Below are 25,621 nucleotides of genomic sequence, written 5' to 3'. Positions count from 1 at the left end.
TGAACCAGTGAAGTCGGTGATTGTTTCCCTTTCATCTGCTGGAGCCGGTGGTGTTGGTGAAAATCATTTGGTTTTGGTCGTACTGTATATTATTGTTAATGCAGTCAGAAACACGCAGCTGAAGAGTTTCACTGCAAAATAACCAATGAAAAAAAAAAAGGGTTAAACCCTGAATCGTGCTCATTTCCAGGAGATGGTAAAAAGTTTTGGGAATTATGGGTTGAGGGATGTTCTCTCCTTATTAATTAGACAGCCAATCTGTTGTTAAGAGACCAATAAAAGGAGTCTTAAGTTTATTTGTTTTAATTTTGTATGATGAAGGAGAACGAAGAGCTACTGGAAAATACAGGCACACGCCGGCCATCATAGAAATATTATTGGTTCTGGAAGAAGTCAATCAATCTGCCTTTTTTTTTTTTTTTTTCCCAGTTGTATTTCCCATGAGTCTGAGGAGCCTGAATGGTTCAGTTTGAATCAATACAGCCGCCCACACAGACTCACACAGCTACTGTTCCCTGTTCAGGCTGACACTCTCCACTCTGTGGGGAGCTGCGAATTCAATTGACATTTCACTTATGATTCATCAGCCTCACAGTATTTGCAGGTTTCTTAGCTGAAAGTAGAGCACCAGTGCAGTGCGCCATTCACCTACTATTTTCATATGCGGGAACTTTTAACGTTACACTCAAATAGAATGTCAGACAGTAAATACAGTGCGATATATCTTTATCAATCATTAATACCCGCATCATTAATTGGATCTGCTCCTAATAAATGTTTGCTTACACGAAAATTTATTAATTGTCACGTGAATTTTGGAATGAAACTCCTCAGCTACCGTGATGAGCGTACGTGTCGAGCGCGGTTTAGCATCACGCAGGATGTAACCGGAGCTGTCGGTGTTTTATATCGTAGCCGTGTTTCTCAAAAAGTGTCTTCAGGTGAAGTTCAGCTTTGCTTCATTAATGCACAGAACAGAACAGAGATGATTGTACGTTATCAAGTGACACAAGTCACTGACAAAAAAACACACAGTATGAAAAACTGTAACCGTCTTCAGATATCCTGCTTCTCAGATTACCAGTTACTGTCAAAGTATTTCTTCTTTTATGTGAGAACTGAATCGTCCGCCAGATGTGGATGATTAGTTTCTCCACCAACGAGTCGACCACTGAGGCAGGTGGACGTTCTCCTGTCTGATGGACTCTGTTGTATTTTGGTGCTTTAGTTGTAATGTTTTTGTTTTAGTGATTCATTTATGTGAGATATGTTTGTACAAATTTGAAGTGTATTAAAAGTGTGCAAATGTATTTAAAACGGTCTTAACCCTTTTATTGTGAAAATCTTTTCTTATGACCATTGAGCCTGGGAAATCATCAACATTGTTGTGGGGATTTGAACCAGCAACCTTCAGGTCGGGCGTTCTCCTCCTCCAACAAGGTATTTGAGACTGTAAGAAGTAAAGACAGCAGTCCACAGTCGACTTCCAAGAAAGATTATATTGCTGGTCTTAAATAATTATTGTCAAGTGAAACATACGCTTAGATGAACACCTTCAGTTTGATACTAACCACGACAACCTGTACACTGGAGCACAACACAATACAGTACTTTTTTCCCTGCGATGGTGCAACGACTGAGTCACATTTGGGCATTTCTCTTCAAACAGTAACACAAAAGTACACTACAAATACATAAATAGCTTTTGTTTCCCTTTAGATCATTTATAACTCAATTATATTCATGATTCTGGCTCTTTGCTACAACGTCTCATTTGACAGATATATAAATTAACAACATCAACAACAAATAATAATAATAATAATAATAATTAGAACAATAATAATATAAAAGCTGTCTGTCTTTCATATAAATCTGGTTAGCTTACAGTATGAAATGATGGAATAGGGGATCACAAGGACAGTTTGATATGATGCATCAGTTTCTCTGCTATCTCTCATGCAGATGCTCGGTTTCCCACTGTGGAGTGTCTGTGAGAGAAACTCGGGCGCCATGTTGGCTCTGACGGGAGTCCACTGGCCCCGTTTGTTTCCTGAGGGTCCGCGGCAGCGTGTCGAACTTTTCCTCAGATACCGGAGAGTGTAAAACCTCCAAACAGGGCCCCTGAGTTCCCTCTCAGGAGCCGAGTTCTTCCTCTACGAATCTGAAATTGGCGCCCCCCTGTGGCGGCGACTGGTATTGTAACAGTACATGATATTGCAAGAGGCACAAGAAAGTTCAGAAGCTGAATGCAGCAGCGAGGATCAGCCTCCCATCCCACAAAGTTTCCCTTCGGTCCATTCCTTCGCCGAGGCGTCGCTGCAGCAACGCTTCCTCGCTAAGATATGGACCCTGAGTGCCTCGTGGCATCTGATCCGTCGACCTCAGACCCTTTAGTGTCCTCCCAAACTCTTCTTCTCGGCAAGTTTGGCCCTTTTTTTAATTTGTGAAACTAAACGACCCTCCCACCTCTCCCCTCCCACCCGAGTCACAAGGGTCACCGCCCGGGGCAGGATATGGGTTTGATGCAGCGTCCCTGGAACAGCACCAGGTTGGCGGGACAGTGGCAGCCGGCCACGCAGGGCTTGTGGCACGGTCCGATCTCGTTCCAGTTGTCGCAGGTTTTGGTGCAGCCCGGGCCGCAGGTGTCGTACACGGCGCCGTGTTTACACTGGGTGGCTGATGGAGGGAAGAGAAAATTTCACTTCATGTAAAAAGTAAATCAGCCGTCACTAAGCTTTGGCTTCTTCTGGTTCCTAAAAACAAAGTGTGATTTATTTTCTTTCAAGGGGAGTTTCAGGATTGTAAATCATCCAGATTCATGTCAGACCTGTATTATCATGAGTTCACCTAAACTATTAATATAATTAATCATTTTTGATCTGAATTTATTTAGAGGCTGATTTTGCTGGATAGAGATTCGATGTCACATCCTGAACAGACGTCAGCGGCAGCCACGTTCATGTTGAAGGACAAAACTGATCTTAGTTAAAACCACAGTGAACAAAACTTCAGATTAAACAAGTTATCCATCGGTCTGTGAGATCATTTTAAATCACATGTGATTTGATTGGGTCTCGGGCGCCGTGACTCACCCATACAGGCAGTGTCGGGCCTCCAGACGACGGGTACTCCCTCTCTCTCGCAGGCTCGGCTGTAGGCGATGAAGGACTCGCAGTAGCAGTTTTTATGGACCGGACACTCACACATGTCTGTCACACACGACCTGCGGAGAGCAAGATTAGTTAGTTATAGTTAGTTTATATTAACAGGATTATTCAGAACCACAGGTAAAATACACTCATGTACATCTTTGGTGAAATCTAGATGAGTTTATGTGGTGAAGACATGTGTTTTTCTTCATACATACAGCACGGTGTGGTTACAGTCAGGCAGGGGTAGGGTTAAAGTAAGTGGTTATTTATTATGTGGGTTGTTGTGTCATCGTTTTGGTGTCGGCTCCGGCCTCACCTGTAGAAAGGGGCGAAGTCGACCACGCGGTGGCACTTCTGAAACTCCCACGACTTGATCTTCTGACACTCCCGGTGAGCGCGGAACTTGACCTTGACGCTGCCCGGACACAGGAAGGGCGTCGGCCGGCGAGGCGGGGGCTGCTGGGAGCACACCTCGTTTCCCTCCACCCGCCACGACTCGGCGAACTCGTCCACGTCGAACTTGAACTGGCCGTCGCCTCCCATGGTGTCGTCGCGCTTGTGGCCGTTGTAGTTGCCGCAGAGGCCGCAGAGGCGTCCGCGCAGGTGGGGGGCCGCCACGACCTCCACGAAACTGTCACCGTCCCACGTGATCTCCAGACCTGCAGGTGGAGGGAGGGAAAACTACATGTTCAAGACTGGAAGTAAATTCCTTTAGACAAAACTTCTCTACTCAACAGAACAAACAGGGAAATTAATTTTATACTTTTTAAAAGTCAAAGTTGAAACTTTATTCTCGACCACAGTCACAGTATTAACTCAAGGTCCATTTACTAGCTTTTGCCATAGCTTTCAACCACATGGACTTCATCAGCAAACAGACTGTGCTCAGTTGTGAATGAAATTGATTGAAAAGGCCAGTAAGTTGAGCTTGAGTTGACATTATTTTGCAGCAGCTGCAGTTTAGAGTGTAATGTGAATAATTACACACTATTTCACAGTTAAAATTCATTAGGTTTACACTTGATTTCTGCTTTATATGTTAATTGAAAAGTACAAACTCTATAATTATTTATTATAATCCACGCAAAAGGCTGCAACACTGTGGCCTAATGACACTAATAAGTGTCTATATATTGATTATGAGTCACAACGACAGTTTAAATCTTTGTCAGTTTAACATAACTGTGGTTTGTAGCTGTTTGCACTGAAATTTGAACAATTGTTCCCGCTTCATGTCACACTGATGAGGACGGCTTCATATTTTCATTATAGCGTGTGTTGACCTGCGATGGTGGTGAGTTTGAGCAGATATCCGTCCAGGTCGATGTGCACGCCGGGGCCGTGGTAGGGCAGGGCGATGCGGGTGCCGTTCCTCCGGACCGTCAGGTGCTGGTGCAGGCTGAGGATCAAACCCCCCAGCCTCACCTCCACCGACTGAGTCCAGGAGAAGGAGCGGGTCCGCCGGGCGTCGTTCTTCACCAACACCTGGGAGGAGAGAAGTGACGGAGAGTGAAGGTGAAGTTCTCTCAGAGATGTTCCTGTTATTTAAACAGCAGTTTTTTTGGCTTTTCACAGAAGGATTTCACATGTTGAGGTTTAGCGTTACACAGCAGGCTCTTGTCTGCGTTTTAAAAGCAGGGGAACTCAGACAGCAAATAAAACTGACGTCAAAACGTCGGCGTGTTTGTTCAGAGGCGGTAAAATGTCCCACGAACGTAAACTCCCTCCGTACCGTGAAGCTGGAGTCTGGGCTGTTGATGTTATTTCCTGGACTTCCGGTGGGGACGCCGCCACAGTCGCGAGTCAGAACGTACTGACACGTTCCCTGAAAGTTAAAGGTTCTGCCATCGAAGGTGTTGTAGTGAGGGTCCCCAAACACTGTGCACACACCTGGCTCTGCAGAGGGCGGGAGGGAGAGAGAGAGAGGGAGAGAGAGAGAGATGGAGTAAGTGTTGAAATCTGTGGGAAAGAACGACCAAAAGAAGCAGAAATAACTTTTGGAAAAAATAAGAGGCTGTTGGAACTTAAATGGTTTAAAATCCCAGCAGTGGGACAGCAGCAGGTCTCTGTCTCTGTCCCAAAACAACCCAAAATGTAAAGTTTAAAAAAGGAAACTCCACGTTGATGCCTGACAGCCAGCAGCAGATGGATCATTTATCATAAATGTTGAAATATGTGGCACTAATCTGACCTGACTCTGAAGTGGGAATGGGATCTGTGGTGTGGTAAAACTTCTGTTTTACCAACTGAACTGAACTCAGCTTTATGAAGAAGCGAGGTTACAAAGTCTTTGAAGTCCTGAAATGGTACATTTACAGACATTTTGGGGATTTTTGTTGCAGTTCGCAGCCAAAAAACCAAAGTAAAATGACCCGAGGGCAAACCACAGTCTGGACCGAAGCTCGTGGGAAACACTCCGATGAAGCTGCAGCGGCTGCAGTGAGATTTGCTTCCACTGCCTTTCAGAAGCCAATTCATAGTTTCTGCCTTTTTTTGTGACTGTCTTCCTACACACCACTGAGTAGAAATAATCAATAACCAATTTCACAGCCACACCAGAACAAAATCTCATCTACAAACAGAATTGCTTGATTATATTAAGATATTTTAAGGCCTCAAATTCAAGACTGTCATCGTTAAAGACACATGAACACTCTGGAGGACGAGGATGCTGGAGGGCCGAGGGGGACTTACTCACTTTCAGTGCAAACCGGACAGCAGCCGGTTCTGTTCAGGATCTTATTCTGCAGAGAGACAAAGCACAGACGCTCAGTGTTAGGACACTCTCACAGGGATGAGACGGCTGCAGGACAGATGACAGAACACCTGATTACAGCAAGAGACAAGAAATGTTGACAAAATGCATCACAGGCCCAACAGAGATTTCAGCTGTTGAACTATTCCAGCCACTGGAACAGTTTCTATTTATATGCGCTTCATTTTCTCTGGTTGATGTCCGCCGGCGATCAGCCACATTTCGGAGACAGTTAAACAGTTAAACTGACATTTTTTCCACCTGTTGTTGCTGACTCAGGTAACAGTTCTGTTCTCATGCTGTCGCTCACGCAGATGGAAAAAGAAATTTAATGAAAGAGAGAAACGGAGGAAAAAGTTCCCGTTGTGACAAGCTCACAGTCGAACCAGGACGACCACAAAGACACCGATACTCCGACTTCAACTGCTGAACTCTGTCTGTGTAACACGACCCTCTGTGTGTGTGTGTGTGTGTGTGTGTGTGTGTGTGTGTGTACAGTATGTTTCAACTTCCATTAGAAGTGCAGCAGATCAGAGGACCCTTTCACACACCTACTTTTTGTTGCCTGAGGGAAGCCCTTCACTGGCACACACACACACACACACACACACACACACATATATATAACCCGTCTGTCATCACATACAGACGTTCTCCATACACGCCATACACACTCCAGAGTCCTAACCTCTGCACAAAGGGCACTCTCTCTCTTTGAAGGGGGCTGCCTTTTGACAGGCCGAGGAGACACACACACACACACACACACACACACACACACACACACACACACACACACACACACACGGTGACAGAGATTGGTTTTCAGGGGCCTAAATATAGGGAACCTCTTCTTTGCTGTCACTCAAACGTCACGCAGACAAAAGGCTATTCGCAGACACACTGTCTCCGAATCGACGCACACACACTCTGCCGACCTGCCGCTGACCGCAGGATGACGGCATGGGAGAGCGTGTGTGTGTGTGTGTTTGGGTGAGATAGGCTGCGGTGACCTCTGTATGAGAGAGTCACTCTCATAACTGGGGACAGGTGTGTGATGCCTGAGACCAGAGTTCATCTCATCTTCAGACTCCTCCAGGACTTTATTCACAGATTTAAATAATAAAATGAACGATGGTTCGGTTCAAGTGTCCCAGTGAAACATGACGGTTTGACAAATGTAAACATCTTTCATTTTATTTCTTATATTTACACCTACACTTGTCCTACTGTGATGTGTCAAAATGTCTTCAGTGACTCAAACTTTAACACGTCAATTTACTTCACAGGTTCACCCATTTAACTCTTAAGTGTATTAAAATAGAAAATTAAAAAAAAATTAAAAGTTTATAAAACCTAAAAGGTGGGAAACCAGGGGCGTGACTCCCACAGGTTTATATAATGTGTCAGTCAGACCAGGTGAGCTGAATTCTCCTGACGACCCAGCAGGTAGAGTCCAGTCCACACACCTCACACCTGCATGTGTGTTCATCAGTGCGACTGTTCTGAGACACGTTGTGTTAATTAGTGAGCTTTAACTTTGTCGTTCAGCTTTAGAGGCTGTTTCCACCTGGATTTCCTGAAATGTTGAACTACGCTTTTAATTTGAAAACGATAAAACACCATTGTCGTGATTCATGTTTTTATCTAATCTAAAATGTCTATAAAGACTGAAGATGTTAAAATCTGAAGGACAGTTAATGCTTTATTCTACTGTTGCTGAAAATTACAAGTTTTTCATGAGCTACAGACGAAGTTTAAAAGTATTTCAGAAAAGAGAAAATAAAACGATTTAATGCTAAAATCTGACTCCAACAAGTTAAACAGGCAAGTTGTTGTCATGACATCAACTCCACAGCTAACCTTTTATATGTTGTTTATATAAAATATTATTATAATACTACATCTATAGGCTATATGTGAAACAAGAGGTTTTCACAGGAGACAGAGCTGAGAGCAGACCACCTACATCACCCTGCAGTCGCCTGCTCTGACCACAAACAACAGGTGAGGGCTTGTTGTAACTGCTGGAAGCGTGTGAACTTGGACTAACACTGACACTGCCTTTGACTGCGTGACCGCCAGCGGCCGGCGGTATGCGAGGAATCCACTCCATCACCCGGCGGCAGACAGATGACCCCCGGGCGACCTCTGCGACAGGTGAACGCGGCGCAAAAAAACCTTCCTCCTGCCAGCAGTTTCCCAGAGCGTTTGACAGCTAATGTTCCCGTTTCAGCTGCAGTGAAAGACGGCTGATGTGCTGAAACAACAGCTCCCCGTCACACAGGAGAAACCTCACTGTTGTAGGAGAGTCCGGTTTGATACACACTGATCTAACATCTGACTTTCTCCAGTTATATCCAAAGTTGCTTTTGTTTGACTGTTTGTAGCTTGTTGTTGTCTCGTCTCTTTTTAGACTCAACATCTGTATATTTTTAGCTAATTATAGGACATTATCAAGTGTGTTGTTTTTGCTGTTGCTTTTTTGTTTTTAAACTATGTTAAATTGCATCATCCCCATCAAATAAATAAATAAACTAAAACTAAAAGACATGAACGTGCAAATGACAAGTATCAAAGTCGTCTTGGAAATGCACAAAGAAAAGGATGATAGAAATCATTCTGATTTATGAAAATGTGTAAACATGTAAACAAAAAGATAAATAAAGTTTAAAAAAAAAAAAGAAGTTGTGTCTCTGAGCGTTTTGGTTCACACAGACTGGTTTTTTAAGTGAAAGGGTTAGTTTGAGGGGATGGGTTATGGCAGCTCCATCAGTAAATCAGGAACAGTGTGGAGGCGTCACGCGTGTGAAGTGAGAAAGACGGAGTTAGTCATGGGCTGTAAAGTGTTCACGCTGAGAGGCAAGAAGCAGAACAAGAAGAGCGACAGAGAGAGAGAGAGTCGGTGCTGTAGGTCCGACGTCCACCGTGTAAACCCTGCAGATAGAATACAGGCTGCTGATTGGCCGTCGGGCCTGTCACTCACCGAGGGGCAGCTGGTGATTGGTACACAGTGTTTGGGCCGACACTCGATGTTTCCTTTGACACAGGCGCACAGAGTGCAGTTCACTGACGACCACATGTCTCCTTCCTGCAGGAGCAACAGCGTGGTCAGAGCATCATCCAGACGTAGATACACTCATCCATCCATCATCCGTCCATCCTTCATCCATTCATCCATCATCCATCCATCCTTCCATCATTCATCCATCCATCATCCATCCATCCTTCATCCATCCATCCATTCATCCATCATCTGTCCATCCATCATTCATCCATCATTCATCTATCCATCAATCATTCATCCATCCATCATCCATCCATCCATCTTACATACTGTATTTCCACCCCTTCATCATCCATTCATCCACTCATCCATCATTAATTTATCCATCTGCCCATCAATCATCCATTTATGCACCTGTTCATTCTTCCCTCCATCTCTCCATCATCCATCCATCTGAACATCTGTCCTTTTTTCCAGTCATCCTTTCAACCATCTGTCTATCATCCTTCTTTCTTCCATCCATCTGTTTATGTTTGTCCTTTCATCTGTCATTACATTCACCCATTTATCCGTCTGTCCATCCTCCTCCCATTATCCACACACACATTCTGTTCATTTATTCATGTGTCCCTCCATCATCCCTCCGTCCCTCCCTCCTGTGTCTTCTCTCTCACCCTGTAGATCTTGTTCCGGACTCTGCAGTACTTCACCTCCTCCACCTTCACGTAGGACAAACACTCATCACAACACTGGTTGCCCTGGCAACTCCCCGGCCGTGAGCACCGCTTCTTGCACACCACTGTTGAATCCTGGGAAGAAGTAGAAGTAGAAGAAAAAGAAGAAGAAGAAGAAGAAGAAGAAGAAGAGAACGGCCGTTCATATTCTCACGTTTTTTTGAACATGTTTTTGATGGATTAATAATTATGGGCTGGACACTGAGTGGATCCAGCTGGTGGCTGCTTCTTATCCAGGCCGGTACCTTGCAGGTGCAGGTGGTGCAGTTGTCGTGAAGGAAGCAAGTGCCGTTCTCATAGACCTCACTGTGGAACAGACAGCTTCCTAAAGACAGATCAAACACCTTCCTCTGACCTGGAGGAGGAAGAGGAGGAGGAGGAGGAGGAGAAGACACAGAGTCAGACATCAGATGCAGGGAGACATTAATGCATTAATACAGTAACATTTTCAGGTTACTTAGCTTGCATGACGTAGACTATTTACATTGTATAAGTGCAAGTTAATGCCCTGCATGAGTCTGGAACAAGCTACTTGTTACATTAATGTCTTAAAGCGTTAGTGTCACTGACTGTAGTGGGAGATTTTCAGAAATATACCAAAAATATTAAAACAATCACAAAAATTTGTAAATAAAGTTGTAATTTTACAAAAGCAAAAGCCATAACATTAGGAGATACATTTGTAATTTGATGAAAAAGGTGTAATAGATTGAGATAAAGTCATAATTTTATAAGAAAGTAGTGCTGTAAAATGAATACAACAATCATTACTCTTATTTTTTCTCAAACTTTTAACTTTGGTTTCAGAAAACTTTTTTATTATAACATTAAAACTTTAACTCTCCAGACAGGTGACAGGTGAAAAAGACGTGATTACTGGTTTTTACCGAGACATCTGGGACAGCACTGCCCGGGCGGGGTGTGGGTCAGGTGGGCGGGGCAGGAAAGGACAGGACACACCTCCTTCATGCAGAGAGTCCGCCCCCCCTTGGAACAACAACAAAACACAGTTCAAACAACATGCTGATGTTCCTCCACGTTTCTCTTTGTGATTAAGCTCAACCCTCACCAGCCCCTGGAGGAAATTCCTCCTGCATCAAGTGATAAAATAAAACTTCAGTACATTTACATACCGACATGTGTTCACATGTTTTACACAGGCAGGATGTCTGGTGGCTCACGGGCGTCACATTAATTAATTCAACTTTAAACCACAGATATTTGTTTTCATCACCAGTCAGCTCATTGCATCACTCCTCTGGTTTCTGGGAAACACCCACAGGAATGATTCGAGTTCCACTTTTATTCAATTTTAATTAACTGTGACTGAGTGTGCATGTTAACACTGTGGAAATTAAATCAAATCAAACGTATAAATATAATTTTTAGTCTGTTTGGCAGCTTTAATGTGCATGGACTGAAAACCAAATGTAGTGTATTTCTATTACTTATTTCATATGAAGGACTTTGACTTGAATGGTCACAGAGACAAAGGACGCAATAAATAACATACAATATAATAAGTTAATATGTGTTCATTATTTGTGTATCAGCCTGACACTGTATGACCCCTCTGTACGTCTGGATGTGTGTTAACAAGTCTGCAGGTCGCACCAACTAAGTGGCAGCACGTTAATGCTGTAATGTGTTTATGGACGTACCTGTAGGGTTTGTTTGTGTAAGGGGGAGGAGGGGGAGAGAGGGAGGAGGGGGAGGGAGGGAGGGAGAGAAGGAAAGGGGGACACAGAGAGGGAGGAATATGGGAGGAGAGGAGGAAAAAAAAAACGAGGAGAAGGATGTTGTTGCAACCAAAAACTCCCTTATTTAAGGGACACCTGTGAGAATGTAAACAAAACTGTGTGTGTGTGTGTGTGTGTGTGTGTGTGTGTGTGTGTGTGTGTGCGTGTGCGTGTGTGCACTCACAGTGCAGGTGCACTTGATGCAGGGTTTACCCTCTGGACTGAACTCCTCCTTCTCTTTATACAGACGACCCTCAAAGATGCAACCTGCAGGAGACAGGAAACACACACACACACACACACACACACACACACACACACAGTGTTGTCACTGTACTGGAGGATCTCACCCACAGCTTTTTAAAAGTGATTTCAACGAGTTGGTTTAGAAAATATCCCGGGTTGGAAAATAAGAATTTTACAAGTTGGGTTGATGCTGGTTAATAAAATGACGACATGATGAATGACGAGTTGTCTAAATGTGGGAGGTCGTAAATGAGAAACATTTTCACGGCATATTTTAAAACAGTATTTGTATTTTCTGTGTGTTATTTTGAATTTATTCAGTTTTAGCAGCGTCTCAAAGTTCATATAAAAACACAAAATACACAAAGTAAATTTAAAAAAAAAAAAGGTTTTTACTTGAGATGTTTGAGTAAAATAACGGAGAACTGAAGGAGATTTAATCTAAAACACCACCAAGTGAAGGTGCAGAGATCTGTACTCACCTGGGCAGGTGGGGCAGCACTTCTTGGGGTGGATCTTGGGGTTCTTGCAGTGGACGACACACTGCACCTCCGCCTCAGTGATCACACCTTCCTGTCACAGCCGGGAGGGAAATCACTTCTTTAGGGTTTGAAAAATGTAAATATGACTGTCATGCCGCCACCTTTACCGTGTTTCATTCCTCCATCCCTCTTTTGTATCCACAACACACACACACACACACACGCACACACACACACACACACACACACACACACACACTTACCTGACATCTTCTAGTTATGCAGGGTTTGGTGGAGGTTGTCCAGGACACTGAGCTGTTGTAGGATCGTCCATCCAACATGCAACCTGAGAAAGATACAGACACAACGTGAGACTCAGAACATTAATGTTGCACCGATAAAACATCAACAACCTCAAAACTTCCATCCAGCAGAGAAAGAGAAAGAGGCGTTTAGATTCATACTGTTTGTGTTTCAGGTATTTTTCATTTAAAATGATGATAAACATTAAAATGAATGAATGAATGAATGAATGACCTTTTTTCCCACATCAGTGAGTAAATACATAATGGCCAATAATAAAACTTAAAAACAATAATAAGAACAGGGCAGAATCGAATGCAGAAGTTTTTATTATGTTAATGCTACATGATTTTTTTTAAATGACATGTAAATAATCAGAATATAAATATAAATAAACCTGTATTTACAGGTGGAGCAGACTGAGCAACATTAGCACTGATATATAGTCAAGTTTCTGTCTCCTGAGTTAAATACCTGCTGCTTACACATCTGCTCCTGTCTGCTGTTTAGTGTTTAGCAGGTAGTGAACAGTGGATTTTTAGGGCTTTAATGCTGAAAACAAGCTGCACGACAGAGACAATAAAAGAGCCATAAAACCAAAACTATGATCTGAAAGTCACTGAAATCCTCTGCAGAGCTAAAGGAAACCTCAGAGTCTGTAGGTTCGTTTCTACTTCTGAGGTTTGGATGTATAAACTCTATTTTAATGTATATTTTATAAACTGAAATTTCGCCCCACACACACACACACACACACTTGCTGTCTCACACGCTTTTAGAAACACACACTTTGCAGCTGCTCAGTAACTCCACACCCACCGACCCGTCCACTCAGCACTAAATGAATAGCCTATTCATTTCATCCCATTTTCAGTAAGTGGCCCCAGATCAATGTTTAACTTTCCATACAATGAAACCCGATCACGGTCGCTGCCCCCCCTCAGTGTAAATCAAACCCTCTGATACCGAGGGCGACGTACGGCAGCTCAGAGAACAGAGATCAGATGAGAGGGCGAGAGATCCCACAGAGACGTTCGTCCTGTTCATACACTCACGCACAAACACTGCGACGAGTTCGTGATCACACGGTTTCTTCTAATAACTACTGATCACACGGTTTCTTCTAACAACTACTGATCACACGGTTTCTTCTAATAACTACTGATCACACGGTTTCTTCTAACAACTACTGATCACAAGGTTTCTTCTAATAACTACTGATCACACGGTTTCCCCAAGAGCTCTGGATTCATTTAGAAACGTGTCCGGCAGGTAAAATACCAAGTCATTTTAAATATTTCTTCACCAGCTTCTTACAGTGAGTGACAGGGACAGATAAAACAGGGATAGTACAATATCTATATCATAAATAATAAATAATATAAGTCATATATTATAATTAAATATGCTATTGTCTATAAAAATGAACCAACAACACATTATCTTGTTGCTGCAGTCGACAGCATTAACTGAGTCTTTAATTTGAACATTTTTCAAATGAAGTTCTGTCCGTTCTCCTCGGGGAGAAAACCCACTAAGAGGTTCATTACGAAACACTCATTCAAAACAAACAACAGTTGGTTTAAGTAATTGTGAAAATTCGCTGCTGAAGGCCACAAGATGCTGTTGAGAGGTCCAGAAGAAAAGCCAGTAAGGGGACCGTTATTTTATCAAGACGTTGATGTTTATCAAAGAGAAGAAAGATCGACACTCAGAATAAGAGATAAATATTGTAATATTATTTAAATCAATGCCATTTTTTGACTTTTTTAAAATGGTTTTATATAATATAATATATAATTTTTTATATACTCCATTCTGAGGTCACTTCAGGCCAAGTATAACTCCGCACTGCTGTGTGTATAAACTGGTTAATTATGTCGCTTTTAAAGTAAATTGTTCCCAATAAAGTGATGCCGTGTGGCTGTGATTCTCCTTAACTTTGTGTATGATTTCATAAGAGTGAGAAAACAGCGATGTGACACAGAGGGGTCCTGAATGTGGGTCACGGAGGCCACGAGTCGACCGCACAATATAAAAAACTAACTAAAAGGGTTGCCACGGCGACTCGGGACTCTCCGCGTCCGACTTGAGCTCGTTCCACCTCTCTTAACGAAGTGCTGCTGCGTCGTAAAACGGCGAACCACAAACAAAAAGGCCGCGCCCCGGCTGAGTGCTGGGAGGTAGGAGTGTGTGTGAGTGTGTGTGTGTGTGTGTGTGAGAGTGTGTGTGAGTGTGCGTGCGTGCGTGTGTGTGTGTGTGTGTGTGTGTGTGTTAGTGTGTGTGTGTGTTTATATTTCTAACCACAGAGCTTCATAAGTACAGAAAGAGCAGGAACATCCTCTAAGTGAAGACTGTGTGGTGGCTTCTCACTGGGTTTGATTCAGGGTTTTGAGTGATGAAGTGGAAGCTCCAAAACTGTTCAAACTGTTCAAACTGTGTTAAAGTCGATAGAAAAACTCACAAAAAACACAAGACTTAAGTTTCACTTTTACTTCCTGGGACGTGTTTTTGAAAGTATTGTTTCATGAACAACACCTTAAAGGACCTTATCAATGACTAAACTTAACCATAGTGGGATAATCCATCACAACACAAAGTTAAAATAGTGCTATTGGGTAATATGGTGCAGACTTTTAAAACGGATGTAGTCTTGAGTTTGCACTTTGCTGACTGATTTGGATGTTTTTTCAGAAATTTGTGAAAACCCGACCTGAAACGTTTGTAAATGCACATTCAAAAAAAATCTAAAACTACATATATCTAAAAATGGTTGACAAAAATGTAAAAGGAAACATGAGCTGAGGAACAAACACTTTCAAACATACTGGTGTGGCTATCTATCTATCTATCTATCTACGTATCTATCTATCTATCTACGTATCTATCTATCTATCTATCTATCTATCTATCTATCTATCTATCAGGGGCGAAAATCAAACACAGTCACTTTAACCGAACTGTTCCTGTGTGTGTGTTTTTGAAGTTTATAAAGATGATGCACCATCATATTCATTGTTTTCATATTCATACCTTTACACCTCTCACAGCAGGCTCCGGTCTGTTTCACCACCAGAGCACAGTCTTCAGAGACAAGCGGACATTTCTCCTGTTTACAGTCGGCCTTCCCTTCCTGTGGCAGAGAGATAGAACATATATATTTTTACTATATATAATATATATTTAATTAGAAAGACAAGTTTTAACCACCACAAATTTAACCACTACAAGACACAGTAATCTCTCTGTTGGAAATAAATGACACCAGGTTCGTCTCTATTTGTGTCCTGCACATACGTGTGCACGTGGACGTACATGTCACCGACACATACAGCTGCATGAGTGAAACATGAACATAACTTCTCAAAGTGAGTTGCAAACAAAGTTGTTTTTTCTCCTAACAAATGAAGCTCGGTGAAAGTTCCCGCCATCTCTGAGCTCCCCGAGCTCCATCCCACTTCACCGCAAGTTTCCTCTAATCAGAAGGACCTTAAACCTAAGGACCGCCCTCCAGGGTGATCCACTTCCTGCTGGGGTCTAAGCGCCTTCTGTTCACAATAAATTCCCTTAAATTTCAAATTCCTCCAACTCTTCTGTTCCTCTTATTAGTCTCTCTTGATTGAAATTAATTCTCCAAAAGAAAAAAGAAAAGTTTTCATCTGTGATGTCACAGTTTGATTCACACAGACCTCTGTTGTTTTCCCAACACTATAAAAACACATTAAAGAGACTTATATCAAGGCTGTGGATTCAGACAGTCCTTTAGTTGAATAAACTTCACTGCTGGTTTTAGTTTTTATAGGTAATTTGCTGTTAATTATAATTATATAATCATCATCTGAATTGGACTGAATATTTTCTCATCTCCCGTGTGCTCGGAAACCAGACTTCAGAACAGTTTTAACGCTCAGTTTCTGAACAGAAAGTGACTCAGTGTTCACAGTTTAGCTGTGAATTTTCACACCAGCTCAACAGTCGTCCCGTCACCTCCAGACACGCCGCACGCCGCATCCGTCATCACCGCCGGCTGCACCGTGGGACAGAATCTGCGCTCGTTTAGTCCGCTCCACTTTCACACCCAGCTTTTATTGCTGATTTTATCCACATGCTGCGTGTGTTTTATTTTACACACTGTGAGGGTTTATAAAGTGGAGGCTGGCGGGTCCCCGTGGCCCCCGCGGCCCCTGTGGCACTGTGGCACTGCGGCAGGCGGCTCTAACGAGGACGGATCAAAAGAACGGCCAAAATAAATCAGGGGGGCGGTTTAATATAGCAGCAGCTAAACCCCAACCACAGCGAGGACAGATGATGTCATGACAGGGGAAGAGGGAGGAGAGGAAGTAAGATCAGAGAGAGGGAGAAAGAAAAGAGATAAAGGCGAAGGATAAATTCTCACTTTGCACATTCAGATTCATGTGATGATATCATGGGTAAAAAAAAAGAGGGGAAGGTTTTTCTTTAAATACAGTTATAGTGGTTGATTTTAACATCTAAAATTCTATGTCTCAATATGTGAATTTTCCAACCAGATTATATCCTGGATCTCTTCTCTTGCACTTGTGGGCTTCACCACCCACAGCATCATCTGACCACAGCATCATTCATCTCGCCCCTGTTCATAAAGACTCCAAACCACAGAGGAAACAGACTGGTCTGCACAGGAAGAAGCTGCAAAAGTCGGTGAACGATGTCATCTGCATTTGATCTTTGAGCAACGGGTGCGAGAAAAGCTCAGCTGACTCGTCAAAAATCATCTTTTAAAAGGAAAAGTTTAGGGTTTAAACCTTGAAATTTAGTGGTTAGCTGCTTCAGATACAATAAGTTTGAGCTGGATGATTGCTGCGAGCAAAGTTTCCTTTGAAGTAGGGCTGCACGATATGCAAATGATGGTGCTAACTATGCAATAAACAATGTGACACTATAATATTGAGATTTCGATTATATTTCCTTTAATTTTGCAGCTTGACTTTGAAGCAACAAAAAAAGTGAGAGAAGTGTGGTGACAGGCTCTTGGACCAGTTCTGTAGATAAACTATCAAAACTAACTCTTTAAACATGTACTGTTCAACACACTGAGCATCTGGTCTCCATTAATGCTTCTCAAACTCTCATTATCTTCACTGTAAAAGTCTCTACACAACCTCATGACGATAGCGAGACAAAAACAAAAGCATATTTTAAATCTATGATGCCTGACGATGGCGAGCACAAGTCGACTGAGGTTGAAGAGTCGACTGTAACTTATAGAAGTGAATGTAAACCACCTGTAAAAAAAAAATATATATATATACTGTATATATATAAAATACTGCAAAAACACAGCAGCAGTGTGTTTGACAGAGAAATAAAATATATATGAAAAAAACAAAAACAGTGGAATGACCCTTTAAAGATCCTGAGGCAGTTTGGTCAAAGAGTCTCCAAGGTCATGTCCCTCTCTCTGTCTCCTGTTATGCATTAGCACAAAGTGGTGTTAGTACATGTGACCCCCCCCCACACCCACCCTAACCCACCCACAACCCTCCTTGTCTCGGGGTCAAAGGTCACAATGGGTCACCACGCCTTATAAACACTCGACATACCACCGCGGCACCAAGGCTGGCCGACTGGACGGCTGTCTGTCGCCGAGGGTGAAGACCCCCCCCCCCAACACACACACACACACACACACACACACACACACACACACACACACACACACACACACTTAAGTGTTGGTATGTTTGAAAGTGTGTGTCAGAGAAAGAGAAAGTGTGTGTGTGAGATAATGGCTTTGTCTTTTGTCTTTGTCTGAGTGTTTACATGCTGCTGTACGGAGATACAAGATTTTTACACTCCAACTGAATTACACTGAATCCACCAGTCGCCTTTTCTTTACTCAATTATTTACTTTAACCTTTAAAATAAAAAGCAGCAGATTTCACCTGATTTTAAAAATGGTAAAAGTTCAAGTTAAAATTTCGTAGATACAAGGTTGTCACCTGACACAATACGCAGGACGACCGCGAAGCTCATGATTTTCTGTGTGACGTAAAATCACGGAGACACGAGGTTTCAGTGTGAAGAAACAAGAATAGACTCAGACTGTATCCAAACTCAATCAGGTCAATTCAATCATTTACTAACGTCATTAGTGAAGGTTAAGTTCAACTACAGTAATTCCATTATTCACAAACTTCATAAGCTTTAACTGCTCAGCTTCACAAAACAGCAGCATCTGTTTAAAGTGTACATCATATACAGTATGCTGTTTTCCTCCACATTAAACCCCAGAAAATAAAGGTTTTTAAGGGTTAATAATGACGTTAGAAATATCAGTTTAATCAGTTTATGTGCAGATAATAAGAGACTTCAGGTAACAGCACTTTAATGTGGGTTTAAATAAGTCGGTTTTAATCTTTTCTGGGTCCATAAACCTTCAGGTAATGTGAAGGTTTAATACCAACAGATACTTGCAAAAAAAAAAATTAGAGGATGTAGGTTTTGTCATTTATTTTTGCATGATATTGACTTGGGGATTATATCACTGCTGTTCACTGATGATCTGCAGATTTGTTTTTGTTTGTCACATTTTTTTCTGTATGAGAGGGGAAAAAAAGCTAAGTTAAATATATTGGACAAGAGTTTGAGTGATCAATTTATAGACCAAACTGATCATTAAAAGACTGAGAAGAAATCAAACGGACTAAATCTCAGTAATTTAACATTTTATCAACATATAAATGATGATTCTTCTTCTTTACTGGCTGAAGTTGTGTGACAGTAGCGCTGCTCGGCCACTAGGGGGCGACAATGTTCACTGCTTCTCCACGTCAAAGTTTTTTCTTCTTCCTCTTTCTCCCTCATCCATCACTTTCGCTTCCTCTGTCTCCAAGTGTTTCTCTTCTTTTTTCTCTTTCTTTTCCTCCCAGTTTCAATTTAAATCTAATGTTGACAGTATCTCCTTTATTCTGTCTTATTCTCCCACACTTTGTTTTTCCATCAGTCCCTCTCCACATTCATCAGCCTCTCTTCTGTTTTTCTGATGTTTCATGAAAACTCTCGGTCTCTGTCTCACGTCACCTTCCTCCTCCTCCTCCTCCTCCTCTACCTTTTCATGCTTCCTCTCTCATGGTGGATGATAGAGAGATCAGTCGGCGTCTGTCAGCGCAGGAGAGGAGCTCTCGACTTAAAGGCCCACTTAAGCCCTTGGACTCCAACCCCTCCTGATCCCCCTAACCTTAACCCCCTTTGCCACTGTGACCTTTCACCTTTCACCCTTCCTCCAAAGCAAACAGGTCGCGACCCCCCCGCTGGAGAGCAGGAGCCACAGTAGCTTAGGGACGAGACGGCCGGAGAAAGACGCCGATGGGAACCGGTTTCCCAAAACTGTTTCAACAACTCGTCTTTTCTGACGAGAGAGAGAGAGAGCGAACGTCGACTACGTCTTTTTTTTTTAACCTACAGCAAAGTTACAGCCACGCCCCCAGGAAGTCAGGACGAGTGTGTTGACTTTCCTTTGAGCAAGATGGCGCCCTACTGTTTGGATGAACATTAAAAATACATTTCAGCCACTTAACATCTGTCTGACAGTATCTGACATGTTATATTACATATACTCTATCATCTATATGATGTTCAAACTCGCACCACTCAATCAAATGTATAATATTATTGATATTCGATATTCCCTGACATTCAAAGAAAATATCGTATTCAGTAAAACACAAAGTAAATGTATAACCGAACTCATAAAAAACAATCCAGAAGAGTCCAGTTAATTATTTTCATTGTTGATTGATAAGTTTTTATTTAATCGTTATGTCTTTTACTACAAAGCTCAGGAAACTCTGATCAAAAATTAACAAAGAGAACTAAGAAATCCAACAGACCGTCAGTCACTTGTCCTCACTTTATATCTGATGTCTGTTTCCTCAGACATTTATAAAGTAGAAGTCACACAGACAAACAGGCCTGGTGCCAGTGATGAAGATCTGAGAACAAAAGATGTTGTAAATAAAGTCAATCATTGCGCCTGAAGAGACGTCTCCATGTTCATAAATTTCTCTGTTGATGACTGATTTAAAAAGCTGTCAGTCCTTAAAATCCTTTCCTGTCTCCTTTCTCCCAAATCACTGAGACGCACTGTAATAATGTAATATCAGTGGGTTTCTCTTCTCTCGTCTCGAAGTTTCTTCACTGAGGCTTTTTATTGTCGCCGTCGCTTTGACTCGTGATGAGATTATGATATCTGAGTTTTGTCACTGGTTGTTTACTTGTCCTATTTATATTATATCATATTTATTTTACTCTCCCTCTCTGACCAATCAGAGACTCTGTCTTTATTCTGCTTTTAATTTTTTTTTATCCGGCTCATGCTTTTATTTTGAAACACAAGCTAAATGTGACGTCATTGAAGTTATTTTTGATTGATATTTATATAAGCGGTGGGAAGTAGATCAGAGTAGAACACAATAGATAATGGAGCCAGTGTTGGCTCAGCGTTATCAGGTGATTATCAAACCTCCTGTATTGATCAGCTGCTGTTTGAGTTTTAAACGCTGACCGGAAACGACCTTTTACCTCCCTGTACGATCGATCACAGGTACACACGGTGTAAAACTCCTCACCCGCAGCTTACGTGTATATATTTATAGCTCATCTGAAACAGGTTGCTTCCACCGACCTCTGACCTTTGACCTCTTTACTGCTGGGAATGGAGTTCCTCCTCCTGCAGTTAAAGTCATATTAAGACCCCAGCAGGATGAGAGCGGCAGAGAGCGGAGGTTTATGGGTGATGTTACTCTGTCAGAATGAGGACGTTCACTGTCACAGATCACTGCACCGAGCTTTATGTGAAGATAAACTCTGGGTAAAGTGCACTTAGGGTTAGGTGACTAAAAACACCGGGTGAGAGGAAAAATCCCTCTGACCTTCACGGCACTGGACGCAAATCATGACGCGTAGAAACGACTGATCCGAGCGTAACTCTTTAACAGCTCGTCAGGTGCAGTCGTCCGCCACTGTGAAAAAACAACTTCTCTGCTCACATGTTAATCCAGATCCACAATCTTTTAAAGCAAGAAGAACTTCAGAGAAATCAATATCAGCTAAACATCCGTCCTCTGGGTTTGATTTCCCCGACGGAGCAGCTTGTAAAGTTCAGCAGCCGAGTCTGAAATCTCAAATCTCAAAAGCTTAAAATCTCAAAGTCTCCCACCAACACACGAAACTTCTGAGAGGCTCACTCACTCCAGAGACGTGTGTTTAACCACATCATGATCCTTTTTAGGTTGCTTTACGTGGGAATGTCGCTGCTGCAGCTCCCGTTACAGCTGTGAAAAATATGCTGCACTGACGTAAAATCTGAAATCAAACAAAGTGACGGACTGAAGAAAAAAAGAAAAGAAAAAGGGAGCCACTCTGAGAGTGAGTGAGGGGAGGAAGAGCCCGATGAGAGAGTGGAAAAGGACACGGAGATGGACAGACTGATAGACGAGGATGATGAAGAGCGTGACGGAGATGGGATGACTCCCCTTCGAGATAACGCATCGTCATAGCGACCTGCCTGTCAGTCAGTCTGTCAGCCACATCCACTCCTGGCCCCATTACAGCGGCCGGCCTCACGCGGACACACACAATGGCTCTACTGTGTGTGTTAGTGTGTATATGTGTGAGTATGTATGTATGTGTATGTGTGTGTGTGTGTGTGTGTGTGTGTGTGTGTGTGTGTGTGTGTGTGTGTGTGTCCTGCCCACAGAGCCATTAGCAGGTACTCTGTACTCTGACCCCTCCACACACACTCAATGCTTCTATGTATGAGTGACACTGGTGCCCCAATGGCTCCCCAACCCCCCCAAAGACAGAATGGCGACATGGGACCCAGTGGAGGTGCAGTGATCGAGAACATGTTGGAGTTAACCAGGTTGTTTTGTTTCCCGCTACAAGAGGAAATTATTCATCAGAGTTCAGAGTAAACAGGATCCTTCGATGACGAGGAAGGACCAGAACCTGTTTCTACTGACGGAGGGAGAAGAGAAAACTGAAGCTCAATGCTGCAAATCATCCGGAGTTTATAGACGTCAAATAATAATGATAAGAATAGTCAAACTCCAACGTAAAAACACTTTTAAAAACTTGATTTTCATCTGGATTTTTTCTTTAACAATAAGACTTTTAGCTGTGATTTAACTACGAAGTTAACTTTCTCTCACATTTCAACAAATAAATCATTGATCGTATGAAACAAACAGATCAAATCTGTTAAAACGCAGATTTAAATCTTTAGAAACAAACAAAAACAGAGTGATAATCTCTGTATTTGGATTAATGTTGCGTTAAGAATAGAAACCTTCAATAATTCGCTATGCACAGTATTTGTTCTCTGACTTTGACTGAATACAGAAACCTTTCAAATTTACCTGGCGACTGTGTCGACCAATGAGAAGTGAAACTGAGAACTGATATCTGAGTTAACGCAGGAAAGTAGAAAAAAAAAACATCTGGGTTTTTAAAAGTTTTAAGGAGATAAACAAAGGCCAAACTCAATAAAGTTTGGAACTCTTAATGTATGTAAGTTTATTAGTGTGTGTGTGTGTGTGTGTGTGTGTGTGTGTGTGTGTGTGTGAGTGAGAAGGGGGGGTTAAAGTAGAGATGAAAGGACGGCCATTGCCTGCTGATGACTGATAGCATTCAGCAGGGCTTTGGCTGATGACTGGCTGATAACACAGAGGACGGCTGAGCCAGGCTGCAGGCCGAGGGGAGACTCACAGCAGCCAATCAGGAGCCAGTGGAAGCTTTCAGCGGCTAGGGTTCGGATACAGAAACTTGTACTTGACATTAATAAGTGTAAGTGAACAGTTGTCCTGTTATAAGAAAATAATAGCTGAAGAGAAACTACACCCACTTGCTGTAGTGACTGACCAGGTGTGTGTAGATATTTTTTTTCCCCATTCTTCTCACTATTACTTGCATCACTTTTCGTGCAAACGACCGAATGCAGCTTCATGAATACGTCTGAAGTGATAAAGTCTGAAACTCGAGTCATTGAAAACAGACGGGGTAAAAAAAACGTACGAGCTGCAGTTTGGTTAAACTACACTGAACCCTTTGAGGAAGTTACAGGAGCACTAACCTCCTGGAGTCTCAGATGGTTTCTGATAAAACCACAACATGGAGCTTCTGCACTTCTGTTTTTCCACAGATTAAACAAAACTGAATACAACACGAGCTAAGCTAAGCTAACCAGCCGCTAACTGTGGCTTTACAGTGCAGACATGAGAGCGGTATCAATCTTCTCATCTAAGGAATAAGCATACATCCCAAAACTAACTTGAACTATGTAAAGAACCCGCTGTTAACAATCAGCACTGTTGCTATGGTTACGCACAATCTAACACAGCACTGGCACCGATGCTCATATTCACTGTGTCCTGATGTACGGTTTTAACCTGCAGGCCAATCAGAAACAACACACAATACCTGCGTTTCCTGGAGGGTAAACTCTGGGTCATGTGACGCCTTTTAAAAACCAAACCCTCTCTCTCAGTTGATGTCGGAGCAGTGACACAGAAAAGCCTCGTTGGTCCATTCTCATCCCCTAAAACAAAAGACCCCTACAGCAGCGAGGAGGTGGTGGTGGTAAGGTATTATTGGGAGGGGTCAGGGGTCAAAGAGCACATGTTCCAGGAAAGAGTTGTCCCTTAACGTTTTGTAGGCTGATTTTAACAGCCGGGCCGAGCCAAGACAGCGTGACGACGGGCCTGTCTGTTAAAACAAACAATCCCCACTTCATGTTTCCCTCACAATCCTCACAAAACAGTAAAAAGTCACATTATGAACTGTTTTCCCGCTCTCGCAAATCACACACTGCTGTCCTAACTTCAGGGAACTTCTGAAAACATTTCTAAAAAAAACAAACAAAAAAAAAAAACCAGCTCAATTAAGTTATTTCATGCCAGATTTTACAACAAAAAATCCACACGTAACACTTCATCTAAACTCCCGCCAAAAACTTGCATTTCAAAGTCCTGTCCGTGTGTAACAAATCTTTCACAATCTACCGATAAGAAAAAAGCTTTGTAAATATCATTATCAGAGCTTTTTATACTCCCAGTGTGAATGGAAAAACCTGAAGCAGCAATTACACATCAAAAGAGTTTTCTGAGAGCAAAGATGGCAACAGCTCAACGTCATGAGACGAACGGCGGTGCAGAGAAGTGAAAGCGGTTTGTTCTTACCAGACAGACGCAGGTGATGCAGGGGTTGTCGGTGATGTTGGGGATGTGGAGGACCTCTCCCTCGTTATCGCAGCTGGCCTCGGTACCTGTGAAGGACAGGAGCAAGGTGAGAGTCAGACCCCACCCACCTGACCTACGGTACACAAGCACCTGTCAGACGTGACGACACAACATGCTCGCGTTAAATAAACTGTGATGAGAGCAGCTGCATTACACCAGAGATTAGTATGATATATTATATCTTTTATCTGTTTTCTTCTATGGCCCCAAAACTTTATTGTTTTGATGATGTTGACTCTAGTCATGCATCAGCCTGGCTTCATTCTACATTTCAGGGTGCGTTCAAAGCCAACGTGTTCTGGAGGATTATTCTATTATTCTGCATCAGTCCAGTTTGTCTGTCCAGGTAAAAGCAGCGACGTTTAAAGTGAGGTCTTAAAAAACGTTCGTTTGTTACGAGTGTAATCTGAACCAACCACAGGAAACAACCCCAAACACAAGGGTTTATGGGTAGAAGCAGACAGATGTCAACATCTCACGGCCAACAGTTCCTCCGGCTCAGAGAGAGAGAGAGAGAGAGAGAGAGAAACCAGGTCCGGGTTGATGCTCAGCTGTTTGTTCATGTGTCAGATTTGTTTTGACTCTCCAAAATGAAAACTTCCTTCCCAGTAGGAACTCATTGTCATGAGCTGGAGGTCGAACCGGGGTCGTCAGAGGTGAAGGTAAATCCCCGCCCCTGAGCGCTGTGTTTGAGTGTCAAACTACTTCCTGTTTCCATCAACGTCTCTTCCAGCTGATCCTATCTCTCCGAGGACAAGAATTTCTCACACTGTCTGAGGACAAAACACCTCATTTACTTTTTATTACTTCGAAATGATTAAAATCTTATGACACACTGGACTTTACAACCTTTGTGAATCAGGAAACTGGATCAGTGCTCGTCTATTTCAGTTTAAAACCTTTATTTATTTACCTGCAATCA

At 42.5% G+C, this 25,621-nt stretch overlaps 1 protein-coding gene across 2 annotated transcripts in view; it reads right to left on the bottom strand.

Moving 5' to 3' along the window:
- Window positions 1–1,479: 1,479 nt before the first annotated feature.
- The window catches only part of bmper (BMP binding endothelial regulator), a 30,542-nt gene continuing 6,400 nt past the window's right edge, over window positions 1,480–25,621 (bottom strand). For both annotated transcript variants that reach the window (XM_056380536.1, XM_056380535.1), the window contains exons 2-16: window positions 24,640–24,725; window positions 15,455–15,554; window positions 12,382–12,464; window positions 12,119–12,209; window positions 11,575–11,657; window positions 10,539–10,638; window positions 9,897–10,006; window positions 9,592–9,726; window positions 8,897–9,001; window positions 5,854–5,899; window positions 4,888–5,051; window positions 4,439–4,640; window positions 3,472–3,814; window positions 3,096–3,226; window positions 1,480–2,679 (exon numbers count right to left, since the gene is read on the bottom strand). In XM_056380536.1, the coding sequence (XP_056236511.1) occupies window positions 2,498–2,679; window positions 3,096–3,226; window positions 3,472–3,814; window positions 4,439–4,640; window positions 4,888–5,051; window positions 5,854–5,899; window positions 8,897–9,001; window positions 9,592–9,726; window positions 9,897–10,006; window positions 10,539–10,638; window positions 11,575–11,657; window positions 12,119–12,209; window positions 12,382–12,459 (1,770 nt within the window). In that variant the 5' untranslated portion in view covers window positions 12,460–12,464; window positions 15,455–15,554; window positions 24,640–24,725 and the 3' untranslated portion in view covers window positions 1,480–2,497. The remainder of the gene's footprint in view (window positions 2,680–3,095; window positions 3,227–3,471; window positions 3,815–4,438; window positions 4,641–4,887; window positions 5,052–5,853; window positions 5,900–8,896; window positions 9,002–9,591; window positions 9,727–9,896; window positions 10,007–10,538; window positions 10,639–11,574; window positions 11,658–12,118; window positions 12,210–12,381; window positions 12,465–15,454; window positions 15,555–24,639; window positions 24,726–25,621) is intronic.

Source organism: Seriola aureovittata, chromosome 7 (assembly GCF_021018895.1).
Source record: "Seriola aureovittata isolate HTS-2021-v1 ecotype China chromosome 7, ASM2101889v1, whole genome shotgun sequence".
NCBI lineage: Eukaryota > Metazoa > Chordata > Actinopteri > Carangiformes > Carangidae > Seriola > Seriola aureovittata.
The sequence above is the reverse complement of the archived record's forward strand: the minus strand, read 5'-3'. Positions and strand labels throughout refer to the sequence as shown.